Source organism: Papaver somniferum, chromosome 1 (genome assembly GCF_003573695.1).
Source record: "Papaver somniferum cultivar HN1 chromosome 1, ASM357369v1, whole genome shotgun sequence".
Classification (NCBI taxonomy): domain Eukaryota; kingdom Viridiplantae; phylum Streptophyta; class Magnoliopsida; order Ranunculales; family Papaveraceae; genus Papaver; species Papaver somniferum.
In genome coordinates this window covers 169,816,340-169,832,982 of record NC_039358.1, presented here as the reverse complement: position 1 = coordinate 169,832,982, position 16,643 = coordinate 169,816,340, and the positions used below count along the sequence as shown (strand labels likewise).

Here is a 16,643-nt window from a genome sequence, read left to right as displayed (position 1 = left end):
TCGGACATGGTCAGTTGGCGCTCCATAAACCCAGTCTCATGGAGTGACGAAAGCAAATCTTCGGGAAATTTGTTTATTCCGGGATAGGATGTGCGCCAAAGCCTCGATCCGTATGAAATTTATAATCAAAACTCACCGTCGATAAAACATGCAAGTACGGCTCAGATTTATCCACGAAAAATTTAAATTCGGGGAAAAACCAAAAGTTAGCGCGCTAGGATTACGATCCGTGTTACACATCTTAAATGAATTACCACCCTTGATAAACTTCTATCGATCCGTATGAGACTTATATCACTCACAGCCGTCGATAGTAATATTTGCGATCCGAATAAAACATTTTAAAATAATAACACCCGTCGATAAACATTACTGTAAACGATCAAGATTGATTTCTAATCCCACCTCACATCAATGTTCTCACTATAAATACCAACCCCAATTCCCAATTTCCACTCACCATTCACAGATCAATTTCAATCTCTTCTCAATTTCCCTCTCTGAAATCCATAAACTATCTAGATCTCTAATTTCTAATACCAATGGCTCGTACCAAGCAAACCGCTAGGAAATCAACTGGAGGAAAGGCACCAAGGAAGCAGTTAGCAACCAAAGCTGCTAGGAAATCTGCACCAGCAACCGGAGGAGTCAAGAAACCCCACAGATTCAGGCCAGGAACTGTTGCTCTAAGAGAAATCAGGAAGTACCAGAAGAGTACTGAGCTTTTGATCCGTAAACTTCCGTTTCAGCGTCTGGTTCGTGAAATTGCTCAGGATTTCAAAACTGATCTGAGATTCCAGAGTTCTGCAGTTGCAGCCCTTCAAGAAGCAGCTGAAGCTTACCTCGTTGGACTATTCGAAGACACCAATCTTTGTGCAATTCATGCTAAGAGGGTTACCATCATGCCTAAGGATATTCAACTTGCTCGTAGAATCAGAGGTGAGCGTGCTTAAAGGAGATTAAGAAGGTTTTTCAACTTCTTACTGGGTTTGTGTAAATGTTTTGGGGGTTTCTATGGCAGTATGAAATGTGGGTTTGTTGTTTTAAAAGTCTTATCAGTCTCTTTATTTATGTTCCCTGTGTAGTTTCAGATCTGATGAAATGAAAAAAATTAGTTAATGGTATTTTCTATCTTGAAAGTTTCTGTTTTCTTTTATAAATTGAAGTCCCGCTATTGCAAGTCTAATCTTTCATAATAGATTTTGTGGTGGTTTTACTTTCATACACTATTAGGGTTTGAATGTTGAAGTATGTATGATAGAAAAATCCTTTATGGGTTCTGAGATAAAATTTGGGATTTAGGTCTCCGCTTAACTTTACCCAGTGTGTCTACTCGTAGATTGAATCCCTAGTTTTCCAATTCCATGATAATCTGAACCTAATCTCTCAATCAATACACATTACCTAACATCTTTGATCCATCGCACTCTCTATTATGCATTTTTTTTTGTTTGTTTTTGAAGCAACTTCACTCAATCATCTCTTCTTTAACTCAAAAACCCACGAAAGATGTATAATAAGGCGAGATTTAATCTCCTTTTAGAAAACTTCTTGATTGAATTTACGGTTTCTGAAATGCTAGTATCATTTTCCTTGAAAGTCTCTGTGGCTAACCTATTCTAATTGGCTATCTTTTTATCCGCTATTTCGGTTAGTGGCTTCAACAGATTGAATTTGAATTTTATTGCTTCCATTCAGAATGAGATTGAGACAAGCATCACATACTGTAAGCAAAGCCATATATATTTATGTGCATAGACAGTTCAAAATAATAATAATCTGTAGATGCGGCTTAGTTTGTTAGATAAATTGAATTTCTTAGCTAGTATTCTTGTTGTATTGCAGCCAATCACATATGCAGTTGATCAGAGATCCCCTTTAGGAATATCAAGTTTGCCATAATCACTACAGCCTTCATGGGTTCTTCTCTTGGTAAGTAATAAGTTTTCCAATACACATTGAATCACTTTGATCCGTTAATTTGATTTTCTTAGATACTTGGATATAATTATGCTAAGCTCAATGAGTTAGAATTCTCTTGCTAATTTTTATATACATATGTCTATGCATTCTGGTTCATATGAAAATTGTAATCAAAGGGAAGTTGTGTATTCAATTTTAATTCCTAGCAGAATTACCTGATCTATTTAATCTTTCTTCCTACGGGTAGGTTTTCGGCAGGTCTCTCCAAGCATAACCACTACAAAACTCAGATAAGCATTGTTGCTTAGCATATGTGGGGGGTCAAATAATGGTGTTAGCAATGTGCACCATTTCTGTTTTCGATTTGTGCAGTTTCTGTGCTAGAACTGAAAAGGCTTGTCTTTAAGGCGATGATTTCAACAATTTGGATGCTGACTTATGTTGTTATCAAGAAGCAACTGGAGTAAGTGCCGGAAGAACAAGAAAGACGAGAGATACAACATAGCTTATTTGAGAAAGCTACATGCTATAGAAAGGCAGGCAATATTGATGCAACACTTAAAAGTAAAAAGGATAATCTCAGTCTTCGGGACTCATCTATTATGACTAACCCCGGGATAAGCTTATCTGAAAAATGCCGTTAGTTTCTTGGGAGATAAATGATTTGCAGATTTTGTTGATGTTTTCCCCTTTCCTTGGTTTTGTTTGCTTTGCCTTGTCTTTGTTCTCTTAATGTTTTATTGGTTTTGATAATTGAATGATTTGTTCTGCTGTGGCATGGTTAGCTCTAAGTTTTAACCGATGATAGTACTCAGCTTGGTGATTAAAGACGGGGAATTCATACCGGTCACTGAGAATTTAAACTTACTTTTCCTATTATGCACTGTAGAGCACTTTGGTTATCTCTTTGAAATGTAAAATATTAGGCCACCTATATGTGAAATATGGAAGTTTGTATCTTCTGGATTGTCTTCTGCTTGTTTTGTTGGTTTCATTAGCTTGAAGTTGTTTCCCAAGATTATGGAGCTTCTCCGGTAAATTTTGACTTAAAGTTCGTTTGCTGCTTAGTTTTGAATGAGTAATGATCTGCGTGTACGTGGTAGTGCTGTATGAATTATGGCAGTATTTGCATCATGATTTCCCAACTTTAGATTTTGTTTGGTGTTCTGTCTTGCTTCCATCTTCATTAAATGTTATCACTGTACGTTGTTAGCAAACAAACTCATAGAAAATAACTGAATATAAGGTTGTTGTACACGCTGAGATCGATTGTTCATGTGATTAATTTTGTCGTCCAACTGACATATGTGTCATTCATTATGCAGGAAATGCAATCTGAAATGCTCTTGCATCTGGCCAGGTAGCTTCTGAACATATATGGAGTAGCTGCTATTCCTTACCTGTTTTCAGGACGGTGGCTAACATGGTAATATCTTTTACATATTGCTGACCTGCATCTTATCTTGTCTTTGAATTCCCTGATTGTTTGTCTTTTCTGAGTTGTAAAGCTTTTGTTGGGCAAAACCGGCAAAGTTCTTTTGACCGAGTCAGAGCTGCAGTATCTGATATCTGTAATTGACTGCACATGTATCTCTTCAATTACAGTCCATTCGAATGAGAGAATAAATTTGTATAACCACTAAGCTTTGTTTCATTATTTATTGCAGATGATAAAGCGAATGGGGAAGTTGCTCCATCTCTCATTTTAGAGCTACTGGAGAATAAGGAGATAGATAAAGAAGATGAACATGAAAAGCTTTTAAAATCTAGATTATAAAATGCTAAGTCTTAATTATATACATATAGCTTGTTTTGTTGTTTCGTGTTTCAACTCTATTATTTGTTCGAGTATTCCAACTCTCACATTTTGGTTATTGATATTTTTAGTCTTACAATTCTCTCTTCAAACAACAACAGGAGATAAAGAAGCAATGGCTCTTGGGTAATAATGATATTAGAGAAAGCAAAGAAGCAATTCTGTCTTGCAAACAGGGGGGACTAGTGATAAGCTGGTTATAGTAAAGATTGTGATGGAAGACAGGAAAGAAAATGAAGCAAGTGAAACCTAACATTTTCGTGATAAAATAGAAAATGATGTTAACACTTGATGTTAAATAGAAATCAGAAGGAATGGGAAAAGCTCTCTTCAGTGAGCCAGGTTAATACTGAATATGACAGTATGACTCCTGTTTCAGGGTTTGAATCATTTAGCAAGGTAAATGTATTACATGTAAAATGATATTGTCGGAGCTCTCCTTTGTGCCGTGCTTATTTCTGTGTGCTCGGCTCTTGTATTTATTGATGCTGTGCAAACAATTTGTTTGGTTTGATCTCAATGGTGACAAACTTGCATACATATTGTTTGAGATCAAACCATTTGGAGATACCTTTGATTCCATACCTTAATTAATCATTTAGAGATAGGGGGTAAAGTAACAGTAGGTTCCATATCTGATAGTAAAGAACCAAAAAGTAATGAACGTGGGATTTGTAACAGTGGATCCTTCCACTCTATAAATAGACAAGCTACACTGATGCAACTTATACAGAAGAAACTAGTTTTTGTGTGGGTTCTATTGCTAATCAAGAAATGAAGGGTAATGAGTTGATACAAGCTCAGACTCATATCTGGAAGTATGCGTTCAGTTATGTAAGTCCCATGTCTCTCAAATGTGTTATTCAATTAGGTATACCTGACATTATCCACAACCATGGAAAACCCATAACTCTCTGTCATCTTGCCGATGCTCTCTCTATACCTCCAACCAAAAGAGATTCGTTGAATCGCTTAATGCGTTTTATGATTCATTCGGGCTTCTTTTCGACAAAAAGACATGATGAGAATCAACAGAGGAAGGATATGTGCTGACGCCACCTTCAAGGTTATTACTAAAAGATAATGCCAACACATCGTCATCTATCGTGCTCGCAATGGTAGATCCTTTCTTTGTAACGCCTTTCCATTTCTTAACCGACTGGTTCCAAGGGAGCGGAAACACACCATGTGAAGCTGCTCACGGTAGGAGCGTATGGGATGTTTTGGAGCAGAATCATGAATTTGGCAAGACGTTCAATGACGCCATGGCTAATGACTCCCATTTATTGATGAATGTAATCGTCAATGAGGGCGAGGGGGTCTTTAAGAATTTGAAGTCTCTGGTTGATGTAGAGGTGGGACAGGAGCCACAACTCAAGCCATTGTCGAAGTACACCCACACTTGAAATGCATGGTTCTTGAACTCCCGCATGTGGTGTCAAGCTTGTCAGGTACCAACAACATAAAATTCATTAGTGGTGACATGTTCAAGTCTATTCCTCTTGCAGATGCAGTGTTAATGAAGGTATATATGTGCAATATTGCATCTTTACTGTATTTATGTTTTATTGACAGATGTTTCTGAGTTATTTGACCCTAACAATATTTATGATATCGCTATTTTTATTTGCAATTTAATTTTTAGTTGCCTTCCGCTGTTAAAATGGCAGTTCATTTTTCATGATTGGAGCGATGGCGACTGCGTCAAAATACTTAAGAGATGCAAAGAGGCTATTCCGTCAAGAGAAGAGGGAGGAAAGGTGATTATAATAGATGCCGTGATTGAAGAGGATAATACTAAACAAGAGCACGATTCAATTACAGAAACCCAACTACTCCTAGACATGATGATGATGGCTCTAGTTGGAGGCAAAGAGAGAAGTGAGAAAGAATGGGAAAAGCTTTTCTTAGAGGCAGGGTTTTGTGGCTATAAGATAACTCCTGTTACGGGGTTTAGACTTTAGATCCCTTATAGAGGTTTATCCTTAGTCGGGCAGGGGCAGTCTACTGCTCTCTATTTGTAGAGTGCACTTATTTGCTTTCTTTATCTATGTTCTTCTGCGTTTTTGTGTCTATCTTTATGTGTTTGCCTATGCAATTTTTACAGTTTTCCCTTCGGATTGCAATCCCTTCTCTTGATAAAGTTTGTCTCATTAGTTTGAATGCCCACCACCTGATGATATTCGTACACTGGAGCTTATATATGGAAAAGTCACTTGGAGTCAGCTCGCTGCTTTCTTTCTGTGACTGAAAAGGGTAATATGCTTGATCCCTTTTCTGGAGTGCTACAGCTGACTGTTTAGCACAATTCAGCTAGTTTTAGTTCTGATGGATGTTAAAACCTGTTCTAAAATATTACTACTCAAGAAGTGTTGGTTTATGAATTGTATGTGCAAATTAAGACACATTAATGTTGATGGTTTTATCTTTTGGTGTATGTTTTGAAATTGCACAAAATCTGTTGTTACCATGGTTATTGAACTGAATCCATATGGCAGTATCAAATCTGGAAGCGGAAATTCACCGTCATTTCATATATGTTCTTAACTAATTGGAAGTACACGTTAACATTCGGTTACAAAAAAACGTGCTCAAACAACACTTGAACTGAATCTTTTTTTGATCGACTTAATCAGGTACAACACTGAGATGATGATATGTGAAAAAGAATACATAGAACATGGAGCGCTTCTTGGTTTAGTGGTTAGAAGTTTGAACCTCCTTTTTACGCCCACTATACTCCGGTTCTCTGAGGGAATTGATAACAATCTATTACACCAATTAAAGCTATGGACGCTGACCAAAAACTCTTGATAGGCTTAACCGTAATGGAAATTTTTACGGTTCTTGCATTCTTTAGGGTAATGAATGTTAGAAAATTGGGTTAGAACTAGAGGATGAAAGCAAAAACAGAAGAATGGTGTACCCCTGACTTCAAGGTTCTTTCGATTCTTTTAGACAATAATTCGACCTTTCCCAATTAACTTGGCGAATAACCCGACAAATAACACACTGTATAAGGTTTTGATGATGCTATTGGAGAAGAAGAAAACAAATTGATTTTTTTTTGATGTGTTTACAAGAGGAGCAATCATCGTTATTTATAGAGATTTCATATCTCTTGGAGGTGTCTGTTCATCACCAAACGACACCTTCAAAAGGCACTAATTGAAAGATTGGTATTGGTAAAGAAAAGAAGATAAGTTCTTGATTACCGACAAAAACTGCTTACAGACAGTATTAATACAGAGAGAGGAAAGGACTAATACAGCTAGAACAACTGTCACTGACAGATAGGACAGGAATCAAGGCTACTAGGACCAGCCTTGACCACATTATTTCTAACACACCCCTGCAAACTGATACAGGCAGACAGTCTGTAAAGTTAGGAAAATAGCAGAACAAACTACAAGAAGAAAAAAAATCACTGTCTCTCTCTCAGAAGTAAAAGCAACTACTAAGTAATTGGGGACTCCAGAAGCAAGTGAAGCAGCCTTGAGAATGTAGGAAAACATAAGCTTTTAGTGAACAAGTCTGCCAGCTGATCTGCACTGCAAATATGAGAAACAAGTAGAAAACCATCCTCCCCTAGTTCTCGAATAGTATGAAAGTTTGTTCTCTATATGCTTGGCCCTGGCATGAAACACATGATTAGCAGAGAGAGCTATGGTATTGGTATTATCACAATACAATTTAGCAGGCACATGTAAATCTGTCAAGATATAAGAAATCCACTTCAATTCAGCAGAAGCCACAGAAAGAGCCTTGTATTCAGCCTCAGCTGAGGATTTTGAAACAATACTTTGCTTCTTAGAAGACCAAGATATGAGAGAAGAACCTAGAAATATAGCATATCCAGTAGTCGATCTTCTAGTGTCAGGGAAGCCAGCCCAATCTGAGTCAGTATAGCTTTAAGTAGAGAAACATCACCAGCTCTAAGTGTTAAACCCTGACCAATTGTCCCCTTTAAATATCGAAGAATCCTTTTAACCAAAAGAAGATGGCAGTCTGTAGGAGCATGCATGAACTGGCTCACATAGTTCACTCCAAAACAAATATCAGGTCGAGTATGGGTTAATGAGTAGAAACAGAGACACATTCCTCAACAATAGATGGTGATAATGAATTAAAATATAGTTGAGTTTCATGAAAGATCACATGCTTTGAAATCTGAGTTTTCTTAGAGAGTGGATTATAGCACTTATAGCCTTTATGAAGAGCACTATAGCCAATGAAAACACATTTAACAGATTTGGGAGACAATTTATCAGTTCTAGAATATCCTAAAAAAGGATAACAAGTCGAGCGAAAAAGCTTAATGAAAGAATAGTCAGGAGTTGACTTGAAAAGAACCTCAAAAGGAGATTTAAAATTTAACAATTTCATGGGAGTTCTGTTGATAAGATAGGAGGCAGTAGCAAAAGCATCAAACCAAAACTCCTTGGGACATGAAGCTTTAAACAATAAAGAATTTCCCATTTCTGTAGCATGCCGATATTTTCGTTCAGCAGTACAATTTGGCCCAGGTGTCTTAGTACATGAAATCCTGATTTGAATGCCATGTGTGACAAGAAAAGTTTTAAAAGAACCTTTTACTAATTCTGAAGCACCTTCAGTTTGAAAGGAAACGATTTTACTAGAGAACATATTCTCAGTAAGATTTTTAAAATGAGTAAAACATTGAATAGCATCATATTTCAAATGCATTGGATAAATCCAATTGAATCTACTAAAGTCATCAATGAAAAAGATGTAGTATTTATATCCTTAAAGAGAAGATACGGGGGATGGACCCCATACATCACAATGAATAAGTGACAAAGGGGCAAGAGAATGTGTTGAAGACAATGAAAAAGGTAACCTTTTGCTTTTAGCAAGTTGACAAGAATCACACACAACTGAAGAAAAAGGAGAGTCTAAGACAATCTAATTTGATTTATGCAATAGTTGGACAATCTTGGTGGAGGGATGACCTAATCTATCATGCCAAAGAGATAGTGAAGCAGACATAACAGAAACATAACCATGATGAGACTGAGAAAAGGTAGGCAGATGAGAAATAGGATATAAGTTATTTCTCATAACACCCTGAGCTAAAACTACATGTGTGAATAAATATCTAATTTCATAACCATAAGGATCAAATTCGAAGTAGCAATTATTGTCTCCAGTGAATCTAGCCACTGATAACAAATTATGCTTCATTTCAGGGACATGTAACACATTCTTTAAGGTGAAGCAAACAGTAGGTGTAGTCAAACAAGCAGTACCAGTAAGAGAAATAGGTAATGACTTACCATTGCCAACCATCACTTGCTCCTTGCCACTATAAGAAGAAGAAGTCTGCATTAAAGATTGATCTCCTGTCATGTGTGTTGTTGCTCCTGAATCTGATAGCCAATGAGGTGTAGATGATGAAGGAGCGTCAGTAACTGACACATTTCCCAGTGCAAGACCAGCAAACTCTTGCTCAGTAGTGGTTATAGGATTGGATTGATCCATAGTAGGAAACTCCTCCTCTTCAGAAGCAATGTTAGCAGAATGAAACTGAGTATGCATATTGTCAGGAGCATATCTATAATAACAACGATGTCGTGAGTGCAATCAAATTAATAATCTTATTTTCACATAATTAACTGGTAATATAATGGAAGTAAGGATCGTTTCCACGAAGAGCAGTGAGTTTTAGTTGTCAAAGTGTCACAAAGGGGGGTTTTGTTTTAGATTGTGAACAAAATAAATAATCAAAGCAAATAAAATTGTATTGTAATCAATAGAGAGAGATATGATCGAGGAATCCTTCTTCGTATATAAACCGTTAATGAGTTATTATACTTTCCTACTTGTCGTTAACCATAGATTATCACCAACCGTGGAATAACAGCTAGCTCAGTGTTGTTCCCTAAAATCCTTTTATCACTGAGTATGGAAGCTCTCCAATACCAGATTTTATTCGTCTAACCACATAGTAATAGCTCACTCAAGGTGTAATTAGGTCGAATGTTTTATCTTTTGTGAATTTATAGGTTGATCCTAATAGTTAGACTCTTAGCTCAAGGCCACTTTTTAGTATTGTTTATACACACAATCGCTCCACAGAATCCCTCTGCAAGGTTTCGTGTTCTCTACTTGTGTAAAGGTTATTCGACGATTACTTATCTCCTAACTCAATACTAGTAATAGATTGAATCAACAAATCAATCCAGTTGGCCACCTAAACAATCTATCAATCAATCATAGATATTAATTAGTATAAACAAACGATAATCATATGAAGAACTTCAAAGTAGATTAATATAATAACTCAAATCTTGTTTACAACTTAGAATTCATCCTCAATCAATAGGTGTTTAGCTACTCATGGATGTAGAAACATCCATGATATACATATGAGAAAAGTAAGAGATAACGTTACGATTGATAATCGCTCCGCGTGATGTTTCTCCTCTCCAAACCCTAAAAATTTCGTGACCTATTGATATGATATGATATTCTTCCACATAACCTAATACCTTTTTATAGTTTTACATTGCTTGGCGTTCACATATTGGGTTTGGTTCAAGAATCCGACCCAAAATAACGAAATAACGTTCCCAAACGTGCCCTTAGGTATTCCAAGGTGTGAATACACGTTTCCCATTTGATAAGTTCGCGAACCCAGTCCGAAAACTTCAAATTCCAGCAGAAATTTTCGGAAATAAGTCTGCGAACTCGGTTCGCAAACTCAGTTCGGGGACTTCACTGTCTTAGGTATTCAATGAAAACTGTTTTGGCCACAACTTCTTCATACGAACTCGGAATGACCTCATTATTTTTGAATTCTTTTTATCTTTCAATTCTATTCAAGATAATGATAAGAAATCTTTAATTTGAATGAGTTAAGATCAGTCTTTGGCCTGTGTCTTGATTATGAGCGTTTTGCTCCTTTTCGTCGCTTTTCTTCCACTTCTCTTGGACTTGGGTGCTTGGATACTTGGAATACTTATCTTCCTAGCTCTTTTCAGAACTTTATACCTCCTTTTTGGATGATTCACCTAATAGAGGAAAACAAGAGAAAACAATAGTAATAATACGAAAATATGCAAGAATAATAGCTAAAACAAGTATGGAATGGATACTAAAATCATATGAATTATGCACTTATCAATGACCTAAACGCCTGCAAATCTGACGCTCAACTTGAGAATAATCAGGGATGGATCTCCTATTGATAGAAGCAGAACCATTTGGAGTACCATAATTACCACCTTGTGATGAAGAACCAGGGTGAAAATGACTATGCATAAAATTATGTGGTGTGTTATGTGAAGCGCCAGCAATACCTCCTTGTGATGAAGAACCAAAATGAAATTGTCTCTGCATAAAATTGTGTGATGAGTTTCTTGGTTTTCCTTTGCTACCACCAGAATGATGAATATTTCTACTATAAAAGACTGAAGGATGTTGTGAATCAAAAGTCATTGAATTATCTTGTTCTTGTTCAAGTAACCACTGATCATGATTGAGTAATCTCGGTTTCAATTTAGCAAAAGGAAACGGTGTTTCTCGATTATTTTCACTAACTCGTTCACCAATAACAGATAATGAATCAACAATATTCTTGATATTATGTAGATAGACAAGAATAGAGAGATTTCCCTTACGAATTCCATGTAACTGATTTCGAAGCATACTCCGACGAGCAATAAATTGATTACGGAAACTTGTCTGTAAAAATAACCAAATATCACTAGCAGAAGAAAGGCCAAGAACATCACCTGAAATGGTCTCAGTAAATGTAGCTTTGAGGCAGCTAGCTACAAATCGATCAACTTTACGCCAATGTAACCACCTTGGATTGACAGAAGCAGATCCATCAACAAAAATTTCTTGAGGCGGTTCTTGAATTTCCCCATCAACATAGCCATAAAGATCAGTGGAGATAAGAATTGACTCAAACTGATCTCACCAAAGGAGGTAATTATCACCAGTAAGTTTGGAGGAGACAAAATTAGAGATGTTGGTGAAAGGTAAAGAAAAATTCAAGGAAGGATCAGATGTAGAAGCAGCAACGGAAGAATTTGAAGTAGATCCCCAAGGATTATGAGTGAAATTGTGATTTTGTTGTTGATTGGCCATACTTCTTGTTGTCTCCATTTAAGAATCAATTAAGAAAATAGATTTGAAAACAAGATATTGAAGAACAAAAAACTGATATTGATTTGATGAAAAACACATAAAAAATCAATGTTTAATTGATGTAAATCTGATGTTGAATTGATATTGAATGTTTAATTGATCGTTGTTGAATTGATGAAAGGTTTGGATCGAGTCAAGTGACTGATACCATGAAAGATTGGTATGGGTAAAGAAAAGAAGATAAGTTCTTGATTACCGACAAAAACTGTTTACAGACAGTATTAATACAGAGAGAGGAAAGGACTAATACAGCTAGAACAGCTGTCACTGACAGATAGGACAGGACTAACACTAATGGTGGTTGTCTATCTAACACTAGGACCAGCCTTGACCACATTATTTCTAACACTAGTGGTGGTTGTTGGCAGAGACGCGTCTGTTCAAAATTTCAACGAACTTTGAATTCGGTTTTCAACCTAAAATCGAAAATTTCAATCGGGAGAGGCTACGCCCCCAGACCCCACGATAGCGGCAAACAAAAATGCGTCCTTTTGAAAATATCCAACATTGAAGAGGAGAATATTGATCGTATCTTGATTCATTCCAAAGGCCATTTATGATCTCACGTATTTCTGGAAAGTTATAAGGTTTATCTCAAGAAGGAATAAAAGTTTGACCATTTATTCTTGCTGCTGTAACTTGAGTTTAATTTGTGGAAAGATCGAAACAAGCATAAAAAATATATAAGCATGCTTTTGAGACGGATGGGGAGCAAGATCATTTTTTGTTTTTAGTTAGTCCTTCTATGTGCAAGAGCAGCCGCGAAGTTGCCACACCTTGACTTTTCGCATTTTGTTCTTATCTTGTGATTCTTGCTCTCTCTTTTTCTCGACTTTCTTTACATGTTGTACAATATGTAAATTTTGTGCATATCCACTCAATAAAGGTGATAACGATCTATGTATTATTAGCTAGTCATTTATTTAAGGATGATTCTTGGCAGACCACCAAAAAAATCACGAAAAAAACCGCACAAGCTTAGTTTTTTTTGGGTGTGGTCCCCGTGAGCCCATGGAGGACAACAGGGGTACGGTTATTGTGAGAGCTTTTGGCTAGGTTTTTTTTCTCGGTTTTTTTGGCGGTCCGTGAATCATTTTTGTTTCTTTAATTCTCTTCAATTTTTCTAGATATCCCACCCAAGTGGAGTAGAATTCGACATGAATCACGAGGTAGCTTATAACATAACTAGAATTACCATTAATCAGCCATATCAACATCAAAATGCACTTGGAAAATCTGAGGGCTACTCAAAATGAATTTGGGCTGCATAATAGAAAAAAATAGAGACAGTTTGAAATAATTTTAAAAATCCGTTATCCACATAATTTTAAAATTATCATAAATTTGAAACCATAATTTTGGAGAACTGGGATGGAAAGGTGTCCAATATGGGTGGAAAAATATCGACCAACTAATGGGTATAAGACCGGCCATTGGTAGTGGACAGACCGGCTGAGCGGTGTATGGAGAATTGTCCAACTGGTGGAGAAGGATTCACCAAAAATATAGAGAAATATCCAAAAATATGGAGGATTATCCAAAAAAATCAAGGAGTGTGGGACCGGCCGGCCATGGTGGTGCACGGGACACCATGTTGGACGTGCGTCCATTCTTGAGAATTTAGGTATTTTTGTTGGACACTTGTGCAGCATTTTGTATTTTCAGAAGAGTTTGGTCTTGATTGAAACTCTCAGTTTTTGCATGAATGAGCAAGTAAGACATTGCTCGCACGTTCAATTTTTTAGAATATTAAAATAATGTTATTTTAATATTTATTGGTTAACGGTCATGGGACCATTTGATTTTTGTAGTTTTTTTTTTTGGAGAATTGAGCAATATTTGGAGAAATGTGGGAAACTAAGAGTTTGCATGAACGTGGGAAATCAAGAGTTATGGAATAAATAATAATAATAATAATAATAACAATAAAATAAGGAAAAGTGAGAGGCGTGGGATCGGCCATGACCGGCGGGCGGCCCAGTCCGCGCGTCTCTTTCCTTTTTATTTATTTATTTATTTATTTATTTTCTTTTCCTATTTTGCACATGTCTCCATATTTCCACATTCATCCATATTTTGGGTGTTCGTTCGTGCATTATTCTTAAGTACACCCGCACCATTTTCTCAGGGCTTATTAGGTGGTGGCCCACATGCCCGAAAAGTGAATATTTATTATAAATCCATGGAATTCAGCTGAGAAAATCCGTGAATTAAAGTAATGCAATATTATGATGAAAATAGAGTATTTTCTAGGAATTCAATTGATGAATACTGCACTATAATTAATTATGTAACATCCCGATTACTTATATGTTACTGATTAGGCTGCCAGAAACTTGTGTTTGGATAACGCACATAACTTAGTTAGTATAATATATATATACGATAAATTCCCTTAGTTAAATAAAAATTAGAAACCTAGTGTTTATTCGTCTGGAGAGAAGAAGAAACCGGAAGCAAAATGGAAGAAGTGTTACTGAAACCAGAGGAGACTCTAGGTTTTGATCTCAAGTCTAAGGAAAGTTTAATCTTGATTTATCATTTAATATTGATAGTATTAAGTTTCAATTGTTTATTCTCTTGAAAACCTAGGTTAAGCGTTGAGTTTATAAGGTAAATTTCGAGTTAGGGTTTTTCTGCCACCCAAAAGAATGAGTACTGTTTGAACCGTAAAACAAAATCTGACCATTAGATTTTACGAAATTTGTATATGTTATACCTTTCACTATTATATGGATTCTGTAAAAGTTTCAGGACGATCTAACTTGGAGTCGTCAAAGAAACACTTATAGTTCAGAGAACATTTTTGCAGAATTTATGAATCCGGACAGTTGTGAAAACCTAAGTTTATATAGTTTTACTACTCAGAATTATTTGAAATTTTAATATGAGTAACCCATTTAGGTCATGAGTTTTTTTGTAAACATTTCAAGTAAAACCGAGTTTTATAGATATCTCAACTAACAAACGTTTTGTAGTTGCGCCTATAAAATTCAGATAGGTTGAGCGAACAAAACATATCATAATTCGATAGTCCACCATTAGTTTTCTTTGAAATTCGTATAAAATATATTTGGTATTGTTATGATTGTGTGGTTAAAGTTTTGTTATGATCAGATCAGTATACATGGTGTATTTGATAGGTACAACACATATGTGCTTGGAGGGTAAATTATCGAATCGACCTAGTATGGTTGAAGTTTGAATTGAGTTGTGTGTATGAGTTTGAAGATTAATATGTGCTGAATTTAAATATAATTTAAATGGTCTTGTATGTGTTGGAGTATTGTTAAGGTATAAATCCTTATTTGGCGGTTCGTTATACTTGGATACTAATTCTTATTTTATCTACTTGGTAAGAGGTCAGGTACGCAAAGCTATCAGGCTTGTGAGAACCAATAAGCAGTAGGCATGTATGTTGAAATTTATATGTTGAGATCATGTATCATAATAGCTACCGCTCTTATGAGTATCGGTGCGGCCACAATAACTATCATGTTTGTGAGCGTACACTAGATATGGGGTTGTCGTTCAGTTTGCCGAGTTCAGGGACATCACTGTTCAAATAGTGTGTTGCGGTGGGAAGTATATGCAATTGATTAATTTGTGGTATGTGTGTGTGTGTGTTTTTTAATGGTTGGTGAAAGACTGAAATTAAGCGTTGTGTTATTTGATTTAAAACTTAGTCTCCTGATCTTCCTACTGCCACAGTTTAGATGTTTATCACTAGTTGATACTTTTGTTACTTATATGCATATTAGTGTATATGATGGATTAAGAGTGAACTTGCGATCCAAGGCTCTGACCTTATGTTGATTTTTCCCTTTCAGGTTGCAGAATAAGTAAGTGGGTTAGTCGTGGGGTTTTCTTGATTTTCTGTTGCAGTATTTGACAAGAAGTGAAACATCTTCCTTGATATAGTTTTATGTTGAATTTGTTTTTCTTTAGTCTCAAAAAGGTTAACACATTTTTATTTACTTCCACAGTTTGATTATTTTAATTTTGGATTATAACCATTTAAGACTTTTGAATATTATTTATCTATTTAGTAATGTTTATTGGATTTTCTTTCGTAGTTCTAAGTTATTCTTATTTTAAAAATAAAAATCTGGACCTACAATAGTGGCACCGCGGGATTTTGGACTCAGTTTTAGTGCCAATATTCACGGGTTGTTACAGCTCTGTGCTAGCAGGAAATCTTTCTAGAAGCATTATATTTATTTGAGAATCGAGGTATGAGATAGTAGAAGCATCATACTCATTCTGAATGTTTATTCTGTATAGTCAGGGAACATTTGCGACATCCTGAAGACGTTATTTCTCTATACTAGTGGTCAATCCATCTAGGAGACGTCCAATCATTCTCGATTCTATACAGAAGTGAATACTGGAATCGCTCAGTATTTTTGATGATATATGCAAAATATTGAAAGCTCAGCTGAGAGTCTTTAAGGATTGCATATTTATGCATGCCCTGAAAAAGCTATATACTCAGTCATGGATTATCGTGACATGAGATTTCATGTCTAAATTCTAAAATATGAATTTCATATATTCGTCTGAAGCTAGGTCAGAAATATACAAAATTATGATTTTACGATCTCATCCTTCGTGAAAAATCCACCATCAATAGTACCCTCGTCATTTCAAGAAGTATTATCAATAGATACAGACTTAGCTAGAAGTGGTGGGGCTGCATCAATTTTTACCAGCTGCAAAGGCTCAT

General features: G+C 36.0%; 1 protein-coding gene, 1 long non-coding RNA gene and 1 pseudogene across 2 annotated transcripts; all 3 read left to right on the top strand.

Moving 5' to 3' along the window:
* The first annotated feature begins 460 nt into the window (after positions 1 to 460).
* LOC113307746 (histone H3.2) lies at positions 461 to 1,139 on the top strand. Its single transcript, XM_026556195.1, has one exon. The coding sequence runs from the start codon at positions 543 to 545 to the stop codon at positions 951 to 953; it is 411 nt and encodes a 136-aa protein (XP_026411980.1). The 5' UTR covers positions 461 to 542; the 3' UTR covers positions 954 to 1,139.
* A 77-nt stretch (positions 1,140 to 1,216) lies between these two features.
* On the top strand, positions 1,217 to 4,275 carry LOC113307753. The gene is made up of 4 exons (XR_003339299.1): positions 1,217 to 1,726; positions 1,846 to 1,932; positions 2,171 to 3,349; positions 3,591 to 4,275. It is a non-coding gene; the product is annotated as an uncharacterized LOC113307753 (long non-coding RNA).
* Positions 4,276 to 4,513: 238 nt separating this feature from the next.
* LOC113353945 lies at positions 4,514 to 5,703 on the top strand (annotated as a pseudogene).
* Positions 5,704 to 16,643: the final 10,940 nt, after the last annotated feature.

Bases quoted from the DNA above. Each gene is read 5' to 3' on its own strand.
- LOC113307746 (XM_026556195.1), top strand. From the start codon at position 543: ATGGCTCGTACCAAGCAAACCGCTAGGAAATCAACTGGAGGAAAGGCA.